Source organism: Saimiri boliviensis, chromosome 13, assembly GCF_048565385.1.
Source record: "Saimiri boliviensis isolate mSaiBol1 chromosome 13, mSaiBol1.pri, whole genome shotgun sequence".
Lineage (NCBI taxonomy): Eukaryota > Metazoa > Chordata > Mammalia > Primates > Cebidae > Saimiri > Saimiri boliviensis.
In genome coordinates this window covers 5,113,649-5,138,577 of record NC_133461.1, presented here as the reverse complement: position 1 = coordinate 5,138,577, position 24,929 = coordinate 5,113,649, and the positions used below count along the sequence as shown (strand labels likewise).

At 38.9% G+C, this 24,929-nt stretch overlaps 1 protein-coding gene across 4 annotated transcripts in view; it reads left to right on the top strand.

Annotated features, from left to right (window-relative positions):
• Positions 1–24,929, top strand: part of ZNF407 (zinc finger protein 407) — a 475,812-nt gene that overhangs the window by 298,380 nt on the left and 152,503 nt on the right. For 3 of the 4 annotated variants that reach the window (XM_003925984.4, XM_074383238.1, XM_074383237.1), the window contains exon 8: positions 22,284–22,462. In XM_003925984.4, the coding sequence (XP_003926033.1) occupies positions 22,284–22,462 (179 nt within the window). Of the gene's footprint in view, positions 1–22,283; positions 22,463–24,929 lie in introns of those variants that run through there. The other variant, XM_074383239.1, reaches the window with a different exon arrangement.

Below are 24,929 nucleotides of genomic sequence, written 5' to 3'. Positions count from 1 at the left end.
GTTGATGTTGCTTAAATAGGCATTGAGATCACAGATTAATTAGAAGAGTCATTTTAAACACAAAGTGACCATACACTCCCTCTGCTATCCCTTAAAGTAGAATCCAGATAAACATGTTTATTAAACCTGCTGTTGTTGAATCCCAAATCCAGTCATTATAAAAGGACCAAAGCTATCTTTGGGGATGGTCTTTCTACAAGGAATTACTATGGACAGTCCCTTGGGTAGTAGTTAGATATATCTGTATATATTGTGGAAGAAAGAAAGGCCTTAGAGATGAAAAAAATAGAAAATATTTTTTGGGCAATAGTTTCTTACATAATAAGTTATTCCTTAGACACTAGAGCTATTATCACACAACAACACACTTTGCTATGTAACTATCTTTATCTTGCAGCAAGAGAGGCTTGTACAGTGTCGCTTATTAGGAAACTCTCTAATCTCCAGGAGGAGCTGACAGACGACAGAAGAATATCACCTGTGCATCCCTACAGTGTGGGGTTGGATGTAGCCTCAGATGCAGATCTGAGAGAAAATAACACGGCGACAGAATCACTTTGAAGTACATAAAAGTTTGACCGGTTTTTCACTCATTCGGTCAGAATGCTAAGATACTAGTTATTTCATTTTATTTTTTAGCTCTTTTGTTTCCGCATATTCTGAAATACTGCCTGTCTGGAGCCCGTAGAAAAATTGTGAAAGAAAGAAAGTCAAACTTGGAACATTTGGAAAATGGCGATGTCGTCGTTTTTATGAAGCAGAGGAAGTCAGAGCAGCTTAGGTATCAGCGTATCCACTGACTCACTGCACTCCCTTAAGGCATAAGTTGCTGCCTTCTATATGGTAGCATTTATTGCGTATGTTTTGGCTTGTCCTTAAGAATGTCTTTAAAACAATATTATGTCATTTGTAAATTTTACATCTTTATCTTCTTAATTAGGGAATGTAGCACGAATTTTTTGTTGGATTTTTTTCCTAGTCATATTATTTTCCTTCTTAACTATATTTATGAGAAGTTCTAGGAAAAGAACTGCTCCTGAGGTTGGTTTTGTTTTGATAAAACAATGTTATGATATTCCTAACTGTAGAACTACAAGTCAGCTATGATTCAAATAAACTAGAATCCGTTATTTAATAACTTAATATGTAACCTGATACTTTTCTCTATGGGGAATTTAACCTAGTATTAATCTTTCCTCTTATTCTTTAAACTTTAATTTCTTATTTTTAATTATTTTGTCCCGAATCTTTCTAAACAACCCTAGTCCTCATTCTGTCTGTTTAATATTAGTCAGGGCACCATTTGGAGATCTCTGCGTAGCTCTTGAAACAAAATGTATTCAAATAAAATGCCATGTCAAATTGATTAATTTGACATGGCATTTTATTTGAATACATTTTGTTTCTTCATGTTAAATTACAACTTTTAACACATATATGAAATTTTATAAAACAAGAATTTTTCCTCTGAAAGAAAACATAAATTTCAAGTTCTCTGCTTAAATATGGCAGCTAATATTTTGGATTGAATCATTTGGGGGAAAAGTGGTTGACATTTAAATTTCATAAATTTGTTCCAGTCTAAAAACCTGATATATTCTTGAGTTAAAAGTAGGGCTTTGTTCCACTCTGCACTCCCAAATTATGCTTTTATTTTGATTTCTAGTTCTGTTTTTCACTCCGACAAGCCTGGATTATAGGTCACGTGAGCCTCTGTGATGAAAGGTGTGTGGGTTTCTCACCGCTGTCCATGCTGGGGGGTTTGTTTTCCTCCAAAAGCAGTAGGGAGCCCGTGGAGGATGTTGAGCAGGAAAGTGTCATAGTCACACTTAACTTTGCAGAAATTACTGGTGCAGTACAGATAATGAGTCAGAGAGGGATCAGACAGGAGACGAGAGACCATTTAAAAGACAATTGCAAAGGTACAGGCAGGAAATCACCTTAAACTAACAGTGTGATGGCAGGGCAGAGAGAGGCAGGTAATGGGAGGGAGAATGAATGGACCTGTGGGCCAAGTGCATGGACTGAAGGGAGGGTGACAGAGAGCTGCACGCCCTCCTTTGGTGTGCTGGCTGAGTGACCATGACAGTCAGGGAGGTGCTGTCTCCTGGGGAGGGATATCCTGTAGGAAAAGGGTGGTCTGGGATGAGATGTCCCTGAGATGCCCATGCAACGTCCAAGTGGAAACGGGTCAGTAGGTGCATAGGTCAGTACTAACCTATGTGGAATTTGATATGATTGATGCTTCCCTTCGAAAATGTGGAAAATGAAACAAGCAGAGAGGTAAATACCCTGTACGAGAGAAGGGAGGGACCTCCAGGAAAGAGAGGTGTCATGCACCAAGCAAGGAGTGGGCAGTATGCCAGGTACTGAGTGAAATAGGAGAGTGCAGTCCACCAGCCATAGTCACTGAGAGTCTTGGGTTCTCTTGGGAAGGCCAGTTTTAGTAAAGGGGTGAGAACAGAAAACAGGTGAGTGGTCAGAAGTGCAGAAGTGATAAGCTTGCATGTTGCCTACTGCTCACAGAAACTTTTTCTCGAGGCTACTCTGGGAAAACACTGGCCCAGAGGGAAAGGCAGAGGGTGGCAGCTGAAGGCAGGTAGATGGATGCGCACTGTCTTTATGTTGGCATTCATTTGTTTGCTTAAAATCACTTTCTGAAATTTGCTTAAATGTTTATGGGCCAAATGTGTGTATGTCCATTGAAACAGTGAAGCTGAAACCTGCATCTTTCTTGATGGCTAATACAGCGTGTATGTGATTAGGGTTGGCGAAGCAGGGGCCACTGCTAACAGTGAGATCCTCTGAGGACTTCTGGGAACACTCCCGCCTTGAGCCAGTGCCTCCTGTTGTCCTGTGGGTCCTCTCTCTCCATGTGGAGAACTGGCTTCAGGCCCTCCCCGTCTCTTCATGTGGCTGCGGTAACAACTTCCCCACCTCTTTGGGGTACTGCATGCAGTCCACCACATTTTATCTTCGTTATGGTCAGAGTTTTGAATCAAGAAAACAGAAATTATGTAATGGTATGTTCTGCCTCCTCCACACCTGTACACCCCAAAAGTTGGGGTTTTATGTGCCTTGTATGGAGAATTCCTACAAGCCTATATTGCTTCAGCTATGTTTCATTAATTTAACAAGTTGCTTGCTGCTAGCTAACAATTTTGGATAATCATTTAACAAACACTCACTTTAAATATAGTCTTTTAAACTGTGTCATCTTTTCCATGACTTAATTTTAAACAATTTTTGCTAATGTGTCAGGTCTTTCTCAGTAAGTCCAACACTGTAATGACATCGTAAGCCAGTCGAAGAGCACCCAGTCATTTCTCGTGATGACACCTGACTCCTGCATTTATTGACAGCCATTGGATTCATGTTCATCTATCTTTTGTTCAACTTATTCTAAGTAGTTAGGAACATCATGCTACATTTTTACCGGGCATGAACTTAAATATATATTTTCTGTGTTCTTATATGCTAAAATTTCTGTCGAAGACTGTTTTAAATTGTTCTCTGCCTTCTTCAAATTGCCATTTGTTCTAGAAATATGTAATTCTCCTGCAGTGTGTTCTACAAGAGGAATGTGATAATAAGGATCCTGGTGGTGAAGTTGGTGTGTGTATAATGTGAACAGGGAAGGCAGACATATCACCCTGTAGGCCGAGATAGGGAACGTGATTTGTTTCCATGACTTAGGGTGCATTATAACTGCTGAGTGTTGGTGTCAGTTGTATTAAACCACTAAAAAGTGGAAATAAGTCATATATATGTCCCCACAGGTTGACGGATGCTATTTTTGCATTCACTAGCGTTTTGTATGGGTTTCCTTTGATTCTATTGGAATTTTTGCTGCTTCGTTTCATTGTAAATTATGATTACCACAAGATTGTCACGGCTGCATCTCCTTTTTTGATTTTAGCTTGTTTCTCAAGCTTAAAAATAATGATATATTTCCCTTTGCAAATTGTGGTAGTTCTGTACATCTTCTCGAAAATTTTTGGCATCATTTTTGCAAGTACAAATAACGATGGTAGAAATAATCACCACGGTGCTCCTAAAGTAGGTCACTTCTAGCATCGGTGACAATGTTTTGTTACATTATGAGGAAGCCTCCCTGTACTAGGCTAACACAACATTTCTAAGGAAAAGAGACCCAAAAGACTCAGAGTGGGAGTGGCTGCCGTGAGTAAGTGTGTCATCTGGAACCATCCTCCCAAGCCCAAGGATCCGTGTGCCCATGCCTGAGAAATATATGGACAATATCAGCATATATATATTTTTAATTACATGTTCCTTCCAATTAATGATTTCTGTGTAGCCTTTGAAAAATGATGTTATGAATGTAATGATTATACAATCCAGCTCTTACTTCTTGAGTTATGTGTATGTACTTGTTTTTTAACTACACATGCACACACATATATTATTACCTTCCTTGCGTCTCTTTTTAACAAACCAATCTTTTAAAACACTGTATGTTCTCATGTAAAAAAGAGTCAACACAAGGTTCAGTTTTATTTTTAAGGGTTTTTTTTTTTTTTTGGTTTAAAAGTGGAATATATGTTTTCCTTAGCTGTAAAAGCACAATCAAGGCAACATGATAAGTGAGTCAGTGTTGTAAAAGTAAAACTAATTTTGCCTTCACTCACATGAGCTATAGAAGGAGGAAGCTTTATTGTCCCTGGGAAGGTGATAAGGCAGAGTAATTGTATATTATACTGTCCTGGAACATCTGCCTGAAGACTGTTGGAGCAATTCATCTATCATGGACGATACAGCATGTTTTGTCTTTTTGCTTTAACCCGTCCCCACTGCTGGCCTGCGCGGAGGTTTTGATAGGGACTGCGCCTGGGCCGGGGCTCACATTAATCAGTCCCCTTGTTCAACACTCCAGCTGACATAATTACAACCTGCGCACAGCAGTTATTCAAGTCGAGTCCTTGTCACTCGTGGTGCGAAACTACACAGCTCAGATCCCGGAGGAGATTGCCTTATCACACAGAACAAGGGCTCGCAGGAGTCGAAGAGAATAGAAATGGGAAAATGTCTTCCGGGAGTACTATATATTCCTTTAAAATAAGACGTTTGAGAGACTTACAAGGGACAAAGGGAAGCATTGTGTGCAGGGACCGAAATGAACCAGTTATTATTTTTAAATGGATTACATGGAGCATTTTTGTAAAAATGAACATAGATTATTCAATGGTCCCTCATCATCAGTGACTCTTCTCTATTTTTCTTCAAAGGTGATCACAAAACTTTTGAATTATAAAAGGTTTACATCCTCTTTGTATGACTCAATAAAATTATTAAAGTATGCATTTTTAGTCTAATACTTAGCAAGTGTCAACTTAGGGAGCTTTGTAAGGCATAGAGTTAAAGCTAGGAAATACTTTCTCAAAAGACTTTTCAAAGATAAGTAGGTTTATTCTTGCCTGCCACAATGGAGTGTAAATATTGGGCTGATAGAGGCCCCAGAAAATGAGCTCTCTTCTCATATGTTGGACCTCCTCCCTCTACCTCTTCATGAGGTGGGTCACCCACCAGTGCCTTCAGCATGCGGGGTGTGGAGGATGCACTCTCTCGGAAGCTTACATAATATTTAGATTTTATGGCAGCCCTTGCCCTGCCCCAGTAGCCTAAGTGAGTCTAAGAACATGTGGTGACGTGATCTGGCCCGCCAGACTGCCCTCTCAACTGCGCTCCTGTACGTGAATGCCAAAGTTGTTTTAAGCCTAGTCTTTCCTTCAGACGCCATTAGATTGTCCCAAGTAAAGCCAGGTTCTGGCTTAAACTATCAGAAATATTGTGAAGCATACTGCTGCTTCAGTAAAAATTTTACTTACATCATCTTAAATCTGAAAAACTTTCAAATAGAAAAACAGTAAATATTCATATGCATACACAAATATACGTAATATTTAAATTGCTTGAATTGTTAAAGTAATATTTTTTATAGACAACTTATTTCAAACCACAGTGGTATCTATTATTTTATAGAGTTCATGTCCTTTTTGGGAATATATTTCTGTCTACCATTTTTACTCTACCTAACCGCTCTAAAAAAATGCTGGCTTGGATTTTTGGGGGTTGGTTAGGCCTCGTTTTTCTGTCGTATTTCATTAAAGACAGGGTTTTTTTTTTTCCTAAGAAGGTTTTCATCCATCTGCCTTTCCTGGTTTTGCAACATCTCACTTTGCTACACCTAGTGAGTTAACAGAAATGGAGAGAATAAAACCTTTCCTATGGGGAAATAAATGCATAGCGATCAAGAGTTCAGGGGTAGGAGGGGTCTATATTTATTTCAGAGTAGTGAGATAAAAATGAGAGGAATTTCTACTCTGCCATCCAGACAGGAGATTACTGAAAGGAAGTGATCCAATATGTAAGGCTAATTCCGCATTTTTATTTTCAGATTCATCAAGCAATATTAAATAGATTGAAAATACTGCTTGATGCTCAGAATATCAACTTTGAAAAACTGTTTTGGAAGTCACATATGTTTGGGAGACACTCTCCATATTGTATCCCCTGCCCACCTTCACACTCAGTAATCAGCATATTAAAGACTCGGAGAATTCCTTTAGTCAGGACACAGCTCTAGTGTTGCTTACTGAAACATGCCAGACTTTTGTGGCCACAAAGGCCCTTTCCCCAAAGCCCTAGGAGTATCCTGCTGGATTCTTTCTATTTCATGGAAGGGAGGCAGCCACTAAAGTCTGCTGCATGTTTTTAGCTCGGAGACTTTAGCGTATTCATTCCTCATCTGCACCCATTGTAAGGCATGTAATGATTGATTAAACTTACAAAGTTCTGTTTCACTTCTGTGAGTGTTTAGCATGGTGAGGGTATCAGGGGAAAATCTTCCAGTTGCTCTGCGTTTCTCACACAGTTACTTTCTCTTCTTCCGTGTACCAGCAAAGCATCAGGATATGATATGAAGCTATGACATGTATTTTTTCTCTTTGGGCCTAAAGAGAAAAGACTGGGGAGAAATCCAGGTTCTCCGGGGCTTGCCCTGCCTGGAAGCCCTGCTCTGCTTCCTGAGATGTGGGTGACAGTCCAACTCAGCCTCGTGTTTGAATCACTGCACAAACTCGAGTCGGACTATTCTTGAAACACTAAATTCTGAAGAACTCACTTGGGTTTCTGAGTGAAAAAGTTCAGTGTCACCTCTCACCATTTCTTCCTTGTGATTTTCATTGTATTTCTATGGAGTGGAGGGTAGAAAGGAAGATGTGAACGTCAGTGCTGCTTCTCGCTGGTTGTAGATGCCATGATTGGAGGTCTGAATAGAGTCGTAATTTAAGTGGAGGGGAATGTGGGAAACGTGAAAAGTGAACAAAGAACAAGGAGCTATGCACATGCCTGAAGCAGAAGGAGCAAGTGTAACTGTGGGCAGAAATCATGCATGATCAATGATCCAAAGCAGTGGCATATCAATATGTATGTTTGCCATTAACCTAATTCGAAATCAGTAGAAGTTAGAAAAGCATTCGGTATAGTGTGGAAAGCAAGACAATTTTCGGCCATTCGCAGTTGAAGAGTCACTGAAGGGCAGAGGCAGCAGTGCTCTAGGTAGACATGGTGAGTTTTCAACCTTTCCAAATGTTCAGGGTGTCTTCTGTGCAGCACAGCACAGCTTCTTATTAGTGCTCTTAACGTGCATAACTCATTTCCCTTGTCAAGTCGTGTCCTCTTTGAGGGCATAACCACAATGATTAGTATTTAGGCTTTTTTTTTTATGTAGTATCTACTAAATATGTTTTAAAAATTCATTTTGAAAGTAAAAAGTCAGTACATAGGAAGGTAGACTTATCTCGTAACCTATCTGCTTTCCATATAAACCGAAGCAGTAATCAGGCTTAAATTATTTGTCTTCTGAAGTGCCTATGAGTGGGTCTGAAAGGCTGGCCTTGCACCCAGGACCTTTAGAACAGCTGGATGTGCACAGGTTTCCCGTGGTCACAGATAGGCCAGCGCAGCGGCGGCTGTTCCGGAGTCTCACAGGCACACGAGAGCCTGCTGGCTGCACACGTAGAGAGTGCATGTGGACACCTGATAGCCACGTGGCTTGGAACCAGGGGAGCTCTGTCCTCTCAAGGGTGGTGCATGGGCCCAAGAATGCATCGTGTTCATACACCTCTGTGTTAACTTACAAGTTTCTTTTTCTTATGAGGCTCCGCTCTGTTTTAGAATCACCTTATATCACATAATAAATATGGACAGAAATATAACTGAGAAGTGGAGAGAAAAGATTTAATGTGCATCAGTTTTTCCTAAGAACTAGTTTCAAGGAATTGAGATTTATGAAAAGCAAGAAGTAATGAGTAATCTAATGGAAATTATGCCATATAATAAATAGCTACTTGTATGGCCGGGCGCGGTGGCTCACGCCTGTAATCCCAGCACTCTGGGAGGCCGAGGTGGGTGGATCACGAGGTCGAGAGATCGAGACCATCCTGGTCAACATGGTGAAACCCCGTCTCTACTAAAAAAAAAAAAATACAAAAAATTAGCTGGGCATGGTGGCGCGTGCCTGTAATCCCAGCTACTCAGGAGGCTGAGGCAAGAGAATTGCCTGAACCCAGGAGGCGGAGGTTGCGGTGAGCCGAGATCGCGCCATTGCACTCCAGCCTGGGTAACAAGAGCGAAACTCCGTCTCAAAAAAAAAAATAAATAAATAAATAAAAATAAATAAATAAATAAATAGCTACTTGTTATAAATCATAATATTTAGAGCAAGGTGATCCAGAAACTCTCCAGTTAAAATTTCCTCTTGCCAAAATGCCAGATATTGGTGACGGGGGGGATGGAGGCAGCAAACCACATTGCCATGTGTGTGTCTCTGCAACAATCCTGCATGTTCTGCACATGTACCCCAGAATCTAAAGTGCAAAATATTTATATATATATTTCCCTTGCCAGAAATGTTTCCAAAGGATTGTATTTTGTGATTACCTCAGATTTCTATAAACTCTCTTTATCTGAGTAAAAAAAGAGCCTTTGGGTAGTTCTGCATGTAGTGTAATAGTGTAATACAGCACCATTATTTTTAAATATCTACTTTACTTAAACTCTCAGAACACTTACCAGTTTTGTACATTATCGTTAGTTTGAAGTCAGAGCCTTACCACCGTACCTGCATTCCCGGCACTTCTCTCGTTTTCCCGCAGTACCCATTGTAGTCCTTCCTCTCTTGTGTCCTGGAGATGTCCTGAAGACAGTTTCTTGGTGTAGAAGCTGCATCTGGTGTTTGTAAAAGATAAAGAAGTTAGCTCCATTCCCCACCACACCCTCTCGTCTTTTCTCTGTTTTTATTACAGTATTCCTCCTGGCTTCCTAGAGATTACAGCTTGAGCTTCCTCCTTTAAACCTTTTGCTTGATTCATCAGATTGACTCCTCCCTGTGTAAACACAAGGATCCTGGCACGTAAGCACATCCACGTCTGCCCCAACTGTCAGCTGTGCTGCTGTGCTGCGGTCTGTCGGGTTTACACTCCGGGCAGTGCTGTGCTACCCGGGTGTTTTCCAAATACATGTGTGGTCATATTTGCTTTATATCTATAACACTTAAGGATATTTTCATGAATAGCCAAAATGATCCAAAAACACTAAGCAAGAACATAAGTTTCTTTGGACTTAGAAATCCTTCAATAAAAGTAATTATCACCAGTAGTTTACTAGGCTTCCTTTGAATACACATTAATACATTTGTATCTCTCTCTATGTAATGTATTTTCCATGTATACATTTTATATGTACATGTATGTGTATATATTTCATAAATATGGGCCTATATGTGCACACATACTCTGTGTATAGGTATATGTTTTATGTGTGCTTGTATGTGTACATGTGAATATTTTATGTGTGTATGTGTGTATGTATGTGCACATACACTGTATGTGTATATATATGTATCTATATATATGTGTGTGTCACAGGTATATATGTACATTCACACACACTGTATATGTACATGTATATTCCAATTTGTATACCTATATATTTTATATGTACATATATGTGTATATGCACACACATACTGTATGTATATATGTGTATATTTTTGAAAAGCTGAAAGGACCCATACCTACATGTATCTGGGATTTCTTTTTTTCTTTTTAACTTAATACTATATCCTAGAAGTCTTTCCACGTTCATAAGATCTACCTTACTCTATTTAATGGCATTTATGCAACAAGTAGGAGTGAATGCTCAGCTAGCACATACCAGGCCCCGTTCCACAGTATTTACTGAGAGAAACTCAGAGGCAGGTGCAGCAGCTGTTGCTTCTCTCCTTAGCCTGCCTCAATAACTTGCTGCACTCTGGAGCAACAGGCAAGGGTTTTGTGGTGCCAGACATCGGACTCTAGGGAAGTGTCTGACTCTTAGGCTGTGGGACTTTTAAATGTTAAAACTGGAGAAGACCCAGCTCCTCCATGCCTCTGAGGGGTGTTTACAGGTGTGGTGGAGCAGTCCTGCGACCTGGCCTGCCAGGTCTCTTGCCTTGTTCTGACATCAGTAACTGTTCATGGTTGGGGACATAGCTTCCCTTTCCCTGATCAGGCATGCTGTCCCACCACGCGGCCAGGATGTGGTTGACTTCCATGGAGCTCTGCAGGAGAAGCGAACTCTTAGCTCTCAGTGGTACAGAATTCCTGGTATGGATACACTGTAAATTTATAACCCATTTCCCTATTCATGGACAATTAGTTTTCAAATTTTGCCTAGTGTTTAGCTGTTCTACAATTGATTTAATGACTTGTAGATCATCTAGAAATTGAGCTTCTGAACTTTCAAGGGTGTGTTTATATTTTAAACTTGAAGGATACTATCAAATGTCTTTCAAAAGCTTTTGCTAACTTACACTGTTACCACAAGCATATCATTTTCCCACATTATTTAATGTGATCAAACTTGTTAAATTTTGCCTATCTCTCACTGTAAGTTTTAATTTGCATTTCCTTGGTCTTTAGAGACATTGATCACTGTGTAACGATTACATAACTGTCTGTATTTCTCCAATTATGAATAGCTTATTCATATTTTTTAGTTTTTGAGATTTTTATTAAAAAATTAATCAATGGAACCCATTTTGGAATCCTTATTAATCATCAGTTTTTATATACGTTGTGCAGTTTTACTCCTTTTCTTTCCTCTGCCTTTTAACTTATTTATGATGCATTATGCTCTATAGCAGTATTAAAACTTTCATGAGGCATATTTTCCTACAGATTTTGGTAGCTTTTGGATTTCGAATTTTCTTTATGAGAGCTCTTTCTAAGATTATAAAAATATATTTTTCTATCATTTTTATAATTTGGTTTCCTTATGTTATAATTCTTTAATCCAAATGATTTTTTTATGGTGTAGGATAGTAAGTCACTTATTTTTTCCTATAAAATAAGCAGTTGAATGGATACCATTTATTGTATAACTCATCGTTTTCTAATTGATCTGAAATGACATCTGTATTTCTTATATACATGGATCTGCGTGCTGTCTGTTCTGTTCTAGTGATGGATATGATTCAGCACTCCAAATAACATGCATCTATTTGCTAAACATCGTTGATAACATGCTCCCTTTTAGGCAGAGGAATCTGAGGTTCTTTATTCTTGTAGCTTTTAACCAATTTTAAATTTAAGCAGCACAAATGTTCAGTAATCTAAAATTATCAGACTCTTTCCTTATGGGTTCTTTAGTGAGAACATAAGTTATAAAGGAGTATATATCCTAGGCTGTCTTACATAAATTGCGAAACAAGCTCTGAGTTTATATATTGGAGCATATTCTTCCAAACTACAGTGAGCTTTAAAGCAGCATATATGGAGTCTTTTATTCCCTGCTACTGTGAACATTTGTTTGTCCTTTTTTTAGGATTTATTTTTGCCTAGAAAATTTATAAATTATAAATAATGCTGGTAAATAAATGTGATAGCTTCTTGAGTTTAATTTATATAAAGATTTTCTTTGGATTATTCTACATTCATTTTAGAATCATGTTACAAAGATATAGTAGAAACCCCCTTTCAATTGAACTTTTACATGAATATGTATACTATTGTATAGAGTAATTCTTTTTGTGGATGTGAGTTTTAAAAGTATGCTATAAACAGGCCAAAAAAGAAGTAATTTCATACCTGTCTAATTAGCTTTGCGCTCACAATATACATCTCACACGCCCTCATACATGCACTGTAACTGGGAATCTATTTTTATTCAACTGAATTGAAGTTGCTTTTCACATATAATAGGAAAAGTGCTGATAATGACTCAGATAGTTGAACTCATTTGCGTTTAATATAAAAACTAGTAGGAGGAAGAAAAAAAATAAGTACCTACTGTATTATCTGAACGTATTTAATATTATTTACCTAAGTCTTCATGATAGCATCCTGAGGTGCATGTTGTATTACTATAAAGCAACCAAAAACGAAAGTGTTCTGTAGTCCAAATATTGGGGAAGCAAAATATTAAGCTAAACTAAATATATTTCTTTAAATAGAACTTTAAAAATTTGTGTTTAAATTTACATTGTGGGTTTTTGGTGTTTTTGTTTTTATAATTTTCATTTTCTGCTAAGTACACACTGTGAGTTTCTTAAAGGAAAATGCAGTCTGCTGTATTGCTTGTACTTTCCTCACCATGGATCTCCCCACACTTGTACTTACGGTTTTTCTTAACATCTCTTGGCATCTTCAGAAATAATACTTTTTGGAAAGGGTTTTATAAACCTTTATATATGCATTTGATGTATTTTCCATTCATTTTGTTGTATTTATGATCTTTTGACTTGCAGTATTGTATAGTATTCATGTAGTCAAATGTATCTATATTTGACTTTATGATTTCAGCTTTTATTATACTTAGTAGTGTATGTTTGAATAAAAGGCAGAGTTTTTCCTTTCTAAAAAAGTATTTCCAGAAGAGGAATTTATATATTTCTCTTGTTGTAAATAAGCTAGAAAAATCGGAGTAAAAAGCAGTAGAGTAATTGGTTATGTGGAGTTCATGATGTATTCTTGGAGGACAAATGGAAAAAACTGTCATAATGTTATGTGATTGGGCACATGTAACTGGAGATAGAACTTCTAGTGACAGCATCATTTTTGCAGTCAGAATATGCTGTATCTCAAACGGAAGGAGGGACTGACAATATTGTGCTCTAGGAAACTGTTAGAAGATCCCACAGATGACTCTAGTGATGATAGACACTTATGCATATGAAGAGCTTAAATAGTTTATAAACACGAGTTGTAAAACCAGTAGTTCCAAAGTAATATATTATTTTAAAATAATAGGTCAATATCAATATGCATATATTCAAATCAACAAAACATATATACTATATATGTGGTCACTTCCTTATATTTTGTAGATTCAAGTTTACTCTCCCTCCAGTTCCCCACCCTACCCCCATTTTTGACCCTTTTAGAAAAATTATGATTAATTTTATATTCAAAGCCATGCTTTTAGGTTCATACTCTGCTTAAGTATATATGACTTATATTCAATTAAGTCTTTTTTTAGTTTCATAATTCTTTTTAAAACAGTTATGTGTTATCTATCCAGAATTTATTGTGGAGCCTCTTTAATTTATCACAGGAGAATTCAGCCCACTATGTAGTGACCTGCATTACCTAAACCATATTTTAACCCCCTGGAATGAATTGCCACTCTCATTCTGAATACCACCCTCCGTTTCCCACTTTGCTGATTAGAGTTTCATTTAGTAGAATAATTTTAAAAATCCAGTGTTTCACTGACGTTAGTTTTTCTTGTCTTTGGCTTTATGTTTAGTTCCCCTCCCCCCACTTATTTTTAAATTAAAAATAATGGATGGGTAAGCTTTCCTGTGACACAGTTACAACACTGCAGGTGCTCTGAACTCCCCACCACTCTACCCAGTCTCCTGTATCCAGTCCCATGGATACAGAGAGTCACTGTTAACTAGTGTGGATCTCATAGACCTGGTGCTGTCCATACTTCTATGTATAATTGTAATATGTATGTGTTATGTGTATGTATAATTACTATACACACATCTATGTATAATTGGCTTTTTGTAGTGTATATTATGAATGCGTATATGTATACACACATCTAATTGCTTTTAGTACATATTGTTTTACATGTAGCTTTTCTCAATCTGTGGCAGGTACTTTCTGCCGATATGTCTTGTTATACATATGTTTATGTATGTATACATGTATAAAGATAAGTCTATGTAGAAAGTTACTGCTGCATCACATTTCATGATGTAGCTCATTCCCTCCCTATAGATGATTGTTAACAACGCTCACTATAATAATATTAAAATGTTGCCTACTTATTTTATTAGAGCTATTTACCCATCACTCTCAAAAAGTTCTCAAAACAGTCTTGTTAGAATTTAATTGTAATTGTGTTAACTGTAGAGATTATTTTAGCAGCAAGCAATATATTTAACATTAAGCCAACCCATACAGGTACGTGATATTTGTCTCTCTTTAGCAAATGCTCCCTTATTTATTAATTGAGTTTTTACATGTCTCATAATTCAACTGTGTTGTGTGTGTGTGTGTGTTTTTTTTTTAAAGAAGGATTTTTTGTATATTGCATAAGGGAGTTTGAGTGCACATATCCACAAAAGAAACAACATGGAAACCACAATCAATTCAATTTTCAGTTCTTTTAGCCCTTCAGCTAAACTACTATTGTTTTTATGACTCTTTGTAGGACTTACGAAGTCATTTCTGAAGCCATCCATAGCACACAAAAATTATGCTTTCTGAAATAGTGAGCGATCACTCCATGCTGACAAGTGGTTCCCCCAAAATCACCTAGGAAATGGGAATTCTTTCTTTTTGGAGCAGCATGGAAAATGTAGACGAGTGAAATCAGGGGATAAACAGAAGTGGGTTGCAGGAATGAGAAGGCTCTTCAGGTGGTGGGCGCAGGAGCTTTCTGTTGCCTGGAGTCTCTTTCCCATGCCTGACATCCTAAGATGACTGGTTGTTGCCAGTATTTCAAGACAATCATTATTTTTTCAAAAACACAAATTGGGTCAGTGAGGCAGATGTGTGGATTTTCCTGGGAAAAATGGAAATTAATATTTATTTAGGATTTCTGAGTGCTGGGCACTCTCCTGGATACTTATAACATCTGTGTCATGCTCTCTGCTGTTTGGTTTATCAGTTAGATAATATTAACACATATTAATAAATACATAGAAATTACCCAGGTATGTCATAGTAATAGTAATTTGTTATTGATCCAGTTCTCTCTAGTACTATAGTTAACTCAAGTTTTTTGCCATACCAGCTGACAACCAGTATTCTGTGAGTGGCTCTGTCAATTTTGGATGGGCAGCTGTGATGGTCTGGGAGGAAAAGACCTATGCAGAATGATGAGGTCTACCAGCAAAAATGTCTTGCTACCTGGTGCATTGTGATGGATTGGCAGGTGAATACACAGACAAGCATAATAGAATAGAAAGTCCAGAATCCACTTGAAATAACTGAAATACTGACAATGGTGGCATTTCAAGTGAGTGGGGAAAATTTGACCTTAACAAATGTTATTGAGAGAACTGAGTAGCAGTCTGGATCCACATTTAACTCACCGTAGGTTGATTTTGAAACAAATCTAGTACTTAATGTGACCTAATGCAACTCTGCAAGTACTAGGACCAAATTTGGATCAGTTGTTTTCTAGCCTCCAAGTAAGGAAGCCATAGAACAAAAGAGCGAAATCATATGCATTTGCATTTCACAACCCACTGTAAGCAAAGTCAAAAGGAAAAAAATGAAACTCAAGAAAAAAGTCTGCCACTTCTGTCTCAAAGAGCCAATCTCCTTAATTTATAAGAGAATGACCAACAACCATCGAGGAAAAAAAAGAGCAAAAATGTGAATGAACAGTCATAAAAAAGAAAACATACATTGCGTTTCCATATTTGAAAAGATACTTAACCTCATTGGTTACAAGAGAAATGCAAGTACAACTTAAAAATTAAAACACCAATGAGATACAATTTTTTTACCCGAAATTTGGTAGCACCTGCCTTGACAAGCATGTTCAAAAACAGGCTCTCAGGCATGGTTAGTGGAAGTGTAAATTGCTACAATTCCTCTGAAGGACAATATGGCAGAATTTAACAGAATTCAAATGTGTATGCCTATTGACATTTGAAGCAGTTGCCCTTGTCATCATGTGATTGTCAAGGCATTCTGAGAAATAGAAAACATTCTGCAAGATGATTCACTGGAACCTTGTTTATACTAGCAGATGATTGGAAACATCCTAAATGTCCATCAGTAGAGAATTAGATAGGTAGAATAGGCTATATCCACATGAAATACTATGCAGCTGTTAAAAAGGAGAAAAGAAGGTAAGGGTGGGAGTAGAGGCATGTAGCGGGGATCAGGGTGCCCTTTGGTGTTCGATAGGGTGAGGCCCCATGCTGTGTTCTTCCATGGAATAGCGAGATGCCAGCATGTGTGGTACCCCTGCATTTATCCAAGGGTAGTGGTAAGAAAAGAATACAAGACATATCTGTAGCTTGAAAAGATTGAGAAGTTAAGGATTGTACCTAACCTAGCTGGGACACAAGCGGAGACAGTGGTGGAGAAAAACGTGTCATATCCATTGTTGGATGCTCTGATGTTTAAAATACAAGCATGCATGTTGGTTCAACAACTTTCAGTGGTGCCTTTTAATTTTAATAACCAAAATAAATATCAATTTTTTTAAAGCTCCTTTTTCCTTAGGTTCCATAACATCATCAGGGTTTTTGTGTACATAGGCCATAAGTTAGTGTGCAGTACTAATGATTTTATGGAGTTCTAGAAATACTTGTGGTGTTCTACTTATTATTTTAACATACATTGCCTTTGAACAGAATAAGACATTTCCTTTATTATGTGTTTTTTAAGAAGCCCTAAAAAGCAAAGGTCCCATCTTGGTCCCTTTTGCTAATTGGTCACCCTGTGCTTTAAACTCTATACCTTGAAGCTGCTCCAGACTTTCAACATGTTATATTCCAAAATTTAATTGGAAATGCACGCTTAGAATGCCTTTTCCATGAAAGCGATGCATGCTGTTTCTAGTCCGCGTGAGTCCTGCAGGAATCCTGGTGAGGAGTGCGAGACTTGGCGCTGGGGAATCTAACTTCCCTTCCAGCAGGCTCCCCACTCAGACTGTGAGGAAAATCTTTCGCCTGTGAGGGTCAGGAGAGGTTCTTCCTCAGTGGAAAGCCTGGTGGCATGTTCTGTCGCCTGGAGCTGGAGCTGTAGAATGGAGTTGAAAAAGGACGGAGCAGAGCTTAGCATTTTGATGAACGCTGCGCATTCAGTAGCTTTTGTTTGTGCTGCTGCTGACTTGGCGCAGCGTGCTGGAGCTGTGCGGTGTGTGTGGCTCACCATCCCCTCTGCCACTTCCCACCCACCTTTGGAACTGGAGCCCAGGAATAGCCTTTAACAACTCTGAATTCATAAGTGAAGATTTTGCATTTATGTGCACGTACCTTCTCTAAAGAAAAAGATAATATGTAGATAGATTGCATTCAGTCCTTTGGTAGTCTGATGTACTGAACTCATTTTTTAGTTAAGGAAGAGACCTCTGAGAGTTGAGGCACTTTGCTGAGATCACAGAGCCATTCTGTGGGTGCTGAAATTCTTATGTAGGGAATGTACCTGGGCTGTCTGACTTGACACCCAGGGATGTTTCTTCTGCATCCACCAGAGTCGTCTGCTGCCGGGAAGAAGAGGAAGAGGATGGGGATGAGACAGATCCTAGTGTTGGAAACTGGATTGGGGGTCACAGTTCTTAGTGAATCCCCTGGGAAACTGCTCAGTCGTTGCTTGTTTCACTTTCTCCTTCATCCAGAGATGTGCACCAGTGTCTCTGTTTTCCTAGTTCATCTCAGATGGGAAAACTGTCGTGAGTGCAGTATACATGTAACCCTTTGCATTTTTCTGGGAAATTTTACTTCTCATAAATTTTCTTAAAAGAAAAATTTCTTTACTCTCCCATAGGGAAACATCAAGTTACATGAAGATGATGACAAGAATATGCTTCTTGGCTTGTGATAGGAAGTCCTGAGTGGCAGAAGAGGGAAATTCAGAGATAAAATAAGGTCTAGGGATATTTCCAAAGGAGCAGTATGAGGCCAGGAGGAGTTGCCCTGGCTCAGGAATGGGGCAGGTGTCCTTAGTTTACTTCCTCTTATTCACCCAAGATACCTGCTGTGCAGTGATTAGTACGGAGAGCTCAAATCTGTGTGTGTGTGTGTGTGTGTGTGTGTGTGTGTGTGTGCGCACGCGCGTGCGCTGATACGGTGAGGTTTTATGCAGCACTGGTTTGAGTAAGGAGATTAGTAGCATGTGATAGTTAGCAGTAGTGGCATGTGAGGCAAAACTCTGAAATTTGAATGACTTAAAAATGTATTGCTCACTGAGGTCAAGGCCCGCGGAAGCTGAGACCCTCTCCGTCTTGGTACCTTTGAGAGCTGAGCTCCCAAAGCGGCAGGAAGAAGGGCGACAGCGGCACAAGCGTTCTTTTTTATTTTTTAGTTTTAGTGGAGAGATAGATCATATATTTCACAAGTGACCCATTGAAATTGCTACCTTCCTTGGTTTTTAATATATTACCAGAATTGTGCAACCATTGCCATAAGCAATCATAGATTTTTATTACCCAAAAAGACCCCGTACACATTAACACTCACTCTCCGTTCCTCAAAATGCATCCCATTTCCTTCATATCTGCACGTGTTTATGCTTCTGGTATGTGTATGTTTAAAACATACAATTACAAATATACATACATACATGTATTATGTAATAGAACATTTAAAAAAGTGTGTATATACACATCCTGTACACAAACGTATGCACGTATCTGTATAAGAATATATGTGTGGAATGGTCCTTAATGCCTTTTAAAATCTCAAGTTCCAAACCACATCTTTCTTGATTTATTTTATAGTTTCAAATAAAGGAAGCTTCCCACCTTTTTAAATTCCCTCTCCCCTCCCTTTGTCCCCATCTGCATCTTACCTATTTCAGTAATAGTTCCCAGTTGTTAGATTCTACATGCTGTTTAGTTACCAAGAGATATTGGCTTATTTTTGTCCTAAATACAGCCTTCTTGAAAACAAAATATTCTGTTTTCAAAGTTATTTCTTTCTTCCTTCCCTGAATGATAGGATTCATTGCTTATATTGTTTCCCATTTAAATATGCATCATACATTGAAATGTATTTATTTTGGCAATTTTAATTTCTTCACGTGATTGGTGATTGTCTTTGATGATGCTTCATGCCTAGCATTTCACGTAAGGAACTAATATTGACAGTCCCGACGGATCTGCGTTCCTGATGAACAGTCCTCGTAAAGCACAGTCGTAACTGTTTGTTTCCTCTCCCCAGTGTCAGTAAACAATGGTAAATTTAGGAGGTGTCTGTAATGCTGTAGAAAACAAATTGGAGGTCTGCAGAATTGGGGGAGTAATTTGGAACAGTGAACCCAGTCTGAAGAATTTAAAAAAAACAATCGGCCGGACGCGGTGGCTCAAGCCTGTAATCCCAGCACTTTGGGAGGCCGAGGCGGGTGGATCACAAGGTCAAGAGATCGAGACCATCTTGGTCAACAAGGTGAAACCCTGTCTCTACTAAAAATACAAAAAATTAGCTGGGCATGGTGGCGCGTGCCTGTAATCCCAGCTACTCAGGAGGCTGAGACAGGAGAATTGCCTGAACCCAGGAGGCGGAGGTTGCGGTGAGCCGAGATCGCGCCATTGTACTCCAGCCTGGGTAACAAGAGCGAAACTCCATCTCAAAAAAAAAAAAACAATTGTTTCTTTTAACTGTCATAAAAGTGGACATTTGTGTCAGTCACCTTCAGATGTTTTCTTGTGTTATTTCTGACACCCAGAGCTGTTACTCTTAGGATGATTATACATTTAAAAGACTTTACAGTCCTACCTTTTGCTTAGAATGTGCTGGTATCTCTTATGTGTAGATATTAAAGGGAAAGCTGGCTGTGGTATACTTGAAAATATACCAACATCTGGCCTCAAAACCAGAAAACCTAGGTTAGGATTCCGCCTTAACCACTCACCAGCCGTGCGGCCTTTGTTGCCAGGTTATCACTGTGATATTTACCACCTTCTCTATGAATTGCGTAGCGATCTCAACCTCAAGAGGGTCATGCTTGGCTTCGAAGTCGCCAGGTCAGTGGAGGTACCTGGCGTGCTTAGGTGCTTACTCAGTTTTTCCCTCTTACGGTGATTGTTAGTTCACAATATGGAATTTATATATAAAGCAAATTTGGCAATTCAGTAGTGACATGAAAGAAGTAAGCTTGTGTGCATACATTTACTGTCTTGCATGTATTTAGTCTAAGATCTCAGGGAAATTTAACACCCAGATAGACAGAGCCTTTACCCAAAGCAGGTTGAAAATAGGTGGGAAAATATCTGTTATTCTAATTCATCTCTTTTTTTTTTATTTTTCAAAAAGGTGTTACTGTTATTGTAATTTAAAAAATATATTTTTGACATATAAAACTTTGTATTTGAAAAAGAAGGATAAGTGGGCATTGCAGTATAGCCACATTAATATTTTGATATATCTCCAGTCTTTTTCCTAGGCATAGAGGGATTTGATTTGTTCAATTTAATTATATTGACTGGATTTAGTTGTGCATGTACATTTGATGACAAGCCCTGCCTGGAGATGGGAGGGCAGTAGTAGGAAGTTTTCCAAAGGAATATCTGGATCCGATACGAGACTGCTCCCAGAATATGAGATCCCCACTCATGAGGAACGCGTCTGTGTTATAGCTTTGTCCAGTGTCAGTAGGAGAGGACCTCCCTGTACCCTCTGACTGGGGAATACCATTCCTCGTGCCATTTGCATTAACCCTGTCTTGCCTGGACGGCACTTCCTGTACTCGTCTTGTCAGGAGTGGATAGATACCGTATTTACTGAGCCTTTGAATTTCTAACGTCATCAGTGCCTTTGTGTGTGAGAGGTAACCATCATTTTCACCTCCTTGAGCAATATTTCCCAAGGTATATTTCCTGAAAAACAAAATTGGTATAATTGAATATTATACACAAAAGCAATTCTAATTAGAAGTGTTCAGGCAATGCAGACAAACATAAAGTTTCCTCCTAGAGTCTTTAACATCCTGAGGTGCACTGTGAGGTGTGTTGGCTAACTACCATTTCCCGATCTCATTCGATCGTGGAACTCTTTCTTCTAAGAACATCTTGTGGGATTTTGTTCTTCAGCAATACCTTTGGGAAATGGTGATAAACATATTGCTGTATTTTCTTCTGGCATTTAATTTTGGTCTGTAGGAAATCTGAGGCCAGCTTGTTTCTTTTTTTCTTTCTTTCTAGATAACCCCTCAACACCTGCTAGAATTTGTGCAGGGCTCTTTTTATTACTGTTCTAAAAATGACAAAAGACAAAAGGAAAACAGCTCTGCCGGTGTCTTCGGAAAGGTCCGAGCAGTCTCTGTGGCAGAGGAACTGGCGGGTTTGAAAGAGCAAGCCCAACAGTTTGCCTCAGGAAGCAGCACCCCATTCCCAGTTTGCTGATTATTTCAGGCCTTGCATTGCTAATTCTGCTGGAAACCCCTGGGCAAGGAGCCCACTTCTGATTTCAGTGGCAACATGGCATGGAATATATGGGCCCTCCATTGTATTTTTCATCTCATCACTCTTAAGAGCCTGGATCATCATAGAAAGCTCCATGGGATTAACATGTTGTCCAAATATTGGAGTTGAGCCTGGGGACCGTTTCTAGCTCCAATTCCATCTTCAAACTATTTTAGCATTTACTTAAAAGCACCCTGCTTGACAGAACTTAAGAGCCAAAGTGTCTCTGTTCCCCAGATGCTCTGAATTTAGTGGAGGTGAAGCTCTTTCATTTTTCTACCACTCCTCAGTGGCTCTAGGTATGTTCTCAGGGATCAGCAAACACCTTCACTGCCCTCAAGTGGTACCAGAATAATTTGCTATTAAAATAATAGTACTTGGGATTTGGTATTTCTGCTTATTCATAGAAATGAAGGTAACAAAACAACTTAAAACTTCATACCAGGGTTGTAAAAGCTACCAGCCTGATAGGGCTGATATATTGCCTAAGCTAATTATTGTATGAGTACAGCACTCAAAATAGTACTGAACACATAGAGACAGTGTTACCTAATGTCATTATTTGTAATATAAGGTTATTGGTTTGACCTGAGTTAGATTTACTTTTCTGTCTTACTTGGTAGGTCAAACTGTGCTGAAAATATCCGCAAACACATTCTGCACACTGGCAAACATGAAGGAGTCAAGATGTACAACTGTCCCAAGTGTGACTACGGGACCAATGTCCCTGTGGAGTTCCGGAACCATCTGAAGGAACAGCATCCTGACATTGAAAACCCAGACCTCGCTTACCTGCATGCCGGTAAGGGACAGAAACTGTTAAAGTACTTGTTCCTTTTTACCAGGATTTTGTGTAATCATAACAGTTACGATGCTATTTGTACATTACCATGATTTATTGAAATGGACTGGAGTATGTGATAGTATCTGTTTCAAGACTTATAAAAAGTACATTCCAATTTTATCCCATCTATCTATGAAAACAGGACTTTTCAACTGTATTTTATCAAAAAAACAAATCTGACAAAGTTATCATCCTACAACTATAAAGTTAATGAGTAAATATTTAAAGCATAGTTGACCTGAAATGAGAGTAGTTGTGAAATCTTCATATTTTGACTAATTGCTGAAATACTTTTCCCAAAAATGCTTGTGATTTGAAATGCTATGCCCTATTTCTTTACACTATCATCTTTCAGTGAATGCCTAGATAGAAGGTGACCTGCAACCCCGGAGAGAGTCAGGCGTCCCGGGTGGTCAGGGTGCTGCATGTTTCCCAGAAATTGGGAGGGAGCTGGCCCTGGGTTTGGGGAGAGCTGGTGATGGCAGTGGCCGCTAAGAGGATTCTTGCCTCTTGGATGGCAAGCCAGTGCTCTGGAAGGTGTCAGCAATGTGGCTGCAACTGCAGAGTAAAGCAGATCTGTTCCTCCAGCCTGACATTTCGTTTAATTAGCAAGTATTTGTTGAGTGCTGAATTCTCACTGTGCAGAGCCGCAAACGATGGATAATAGGTAAGAGGACCTATGTGAGGTGGTACTTACCCTGAAGTAAATTTAGAGAAGCGCTCCAAGATTTAGCGCGAGCAGCACTGAGTTGGAATAAGGCCCGTTGATGATAGTTATGCTTTAAGCAGATGTTTTGGAACCTGTTAGAGCTACTACTTTTAAACCTTATTTCTCCGTGATTGGCCATATGAACTCAGGCAGGCTGACCTCACCAAGCCTCAGGTTTCCCATATGTAAATCTGCGTGATAGTACCGACTTAATAGGGTCTCTGTGAAAATTTAAAAAGATAAAAGCTATGAAGCTGTTCGAACATTTTATGCCTGTCTGTGCTATCGCACAGGGGTAGTTAGCAGTGGTGGGGATGGTGGGGATCGTGATATAAATAACACCAGCAATGTGAGGCTCCGTCTTCAAAATGCTTAAGCTGTGTTTGCTCACAAAATATCTACATGAAAAGAAATTGAACTTGAGTAATTTAAGTTAGACTAGTTTTCTTAATACATTTGACAATATGTAGATATAAGCTTATTAATGTTCTCTCATATTTCTCAATTGAAGTTCATATGATTGACTTTTTAAAGTAATGTTGAGTTTGTGATTTAGTAATTTTTCTGCTATGCAGGGCTGTATTTGGCAAACAAACAAAAACAGAGGTCTCTGTTCATTCCCTTTTGGTGAGGTTGTCACTGAAAAGGTTTTGAAACTAGACGGCTTATCAGCTTTAGTTCATAAAAACGGATAAAGTCGAGTTGAAATATCTCTGGCCGTAAGTGCCTATGGGTTCTTTATAAATATGGACGCATAACCTTACAGGTACCAAAAACACTACCTGTGAAAACTCCACTCCTAGCAATGGCCAGGGCACAGGGTCTAAATCCATGGTGGGCATCAGCAAAGTGTCCCCCTAAGGTGGGCTTGCTCTCCCTCCTTTCCAGGTGAAAGATTGACATATTCCAGTTACACATGAAAAACAAATTGTTCCCTAAAGTGCAGTGAGTAGATCAGAGAAAAATAAAAACATTACTTAACAACAAAAAAAAAGACCGTAAACACTGTGATTTGGTTGAGATAACATATATTTTGGTTGAGATAATGTTTGGGAATTCATGTATTAAAGTAAGATATTTTATTTTTTATTTGAAAACACTTCTGTGGAAAGAGGTTTGTGTGCAAAGGTGCTGTACCCTTGGTATCTCTACATTGTGTATAACTGCAGTGTAAGTGACGTTAATTCATGCAAATAACCCAAAACTGGAGTTCCGTGGAGACCGTGATTCAAGTCTTTATGTAAAGATGGGTGTCTCTGGACACCTCTGAGCTTCAGATTCCTTATCGGCAGGTCTAGGAGTTTGAATGAACTATCCCTTGTCCTTGGTGTGCTTCTGTAGGCATGACCTTCAGGGGAGGATGGGCTCCAACTTAAGCTTTATCGTTCTCTTGACATCTGGCTCTGAAAACTGCGTTTTAACTTGGTGGGTCTCAGTTTTCCCCCTGAGATGGGGATAATGATGCCTACCACACAGAATTGTAAACTGTTTGACGTGATCATCTTTAGCATAAATGGATGCTCAGTTGTTCCCCGCCCCCACCCCCCAGCAGAAGTTGATGATTCATTGTATTTTTTTCTCAATCCTTTTTGGCAACCAGTAAAATGATTTTTGTATCTCTTTCTATTTCATGTTCCAGAGCATGAAAGACTATATGTGAGTTCTAATTTTAGTTTAGTCAGATGAGAAGCACAAGACAAAAGTGGTTTCTTTATT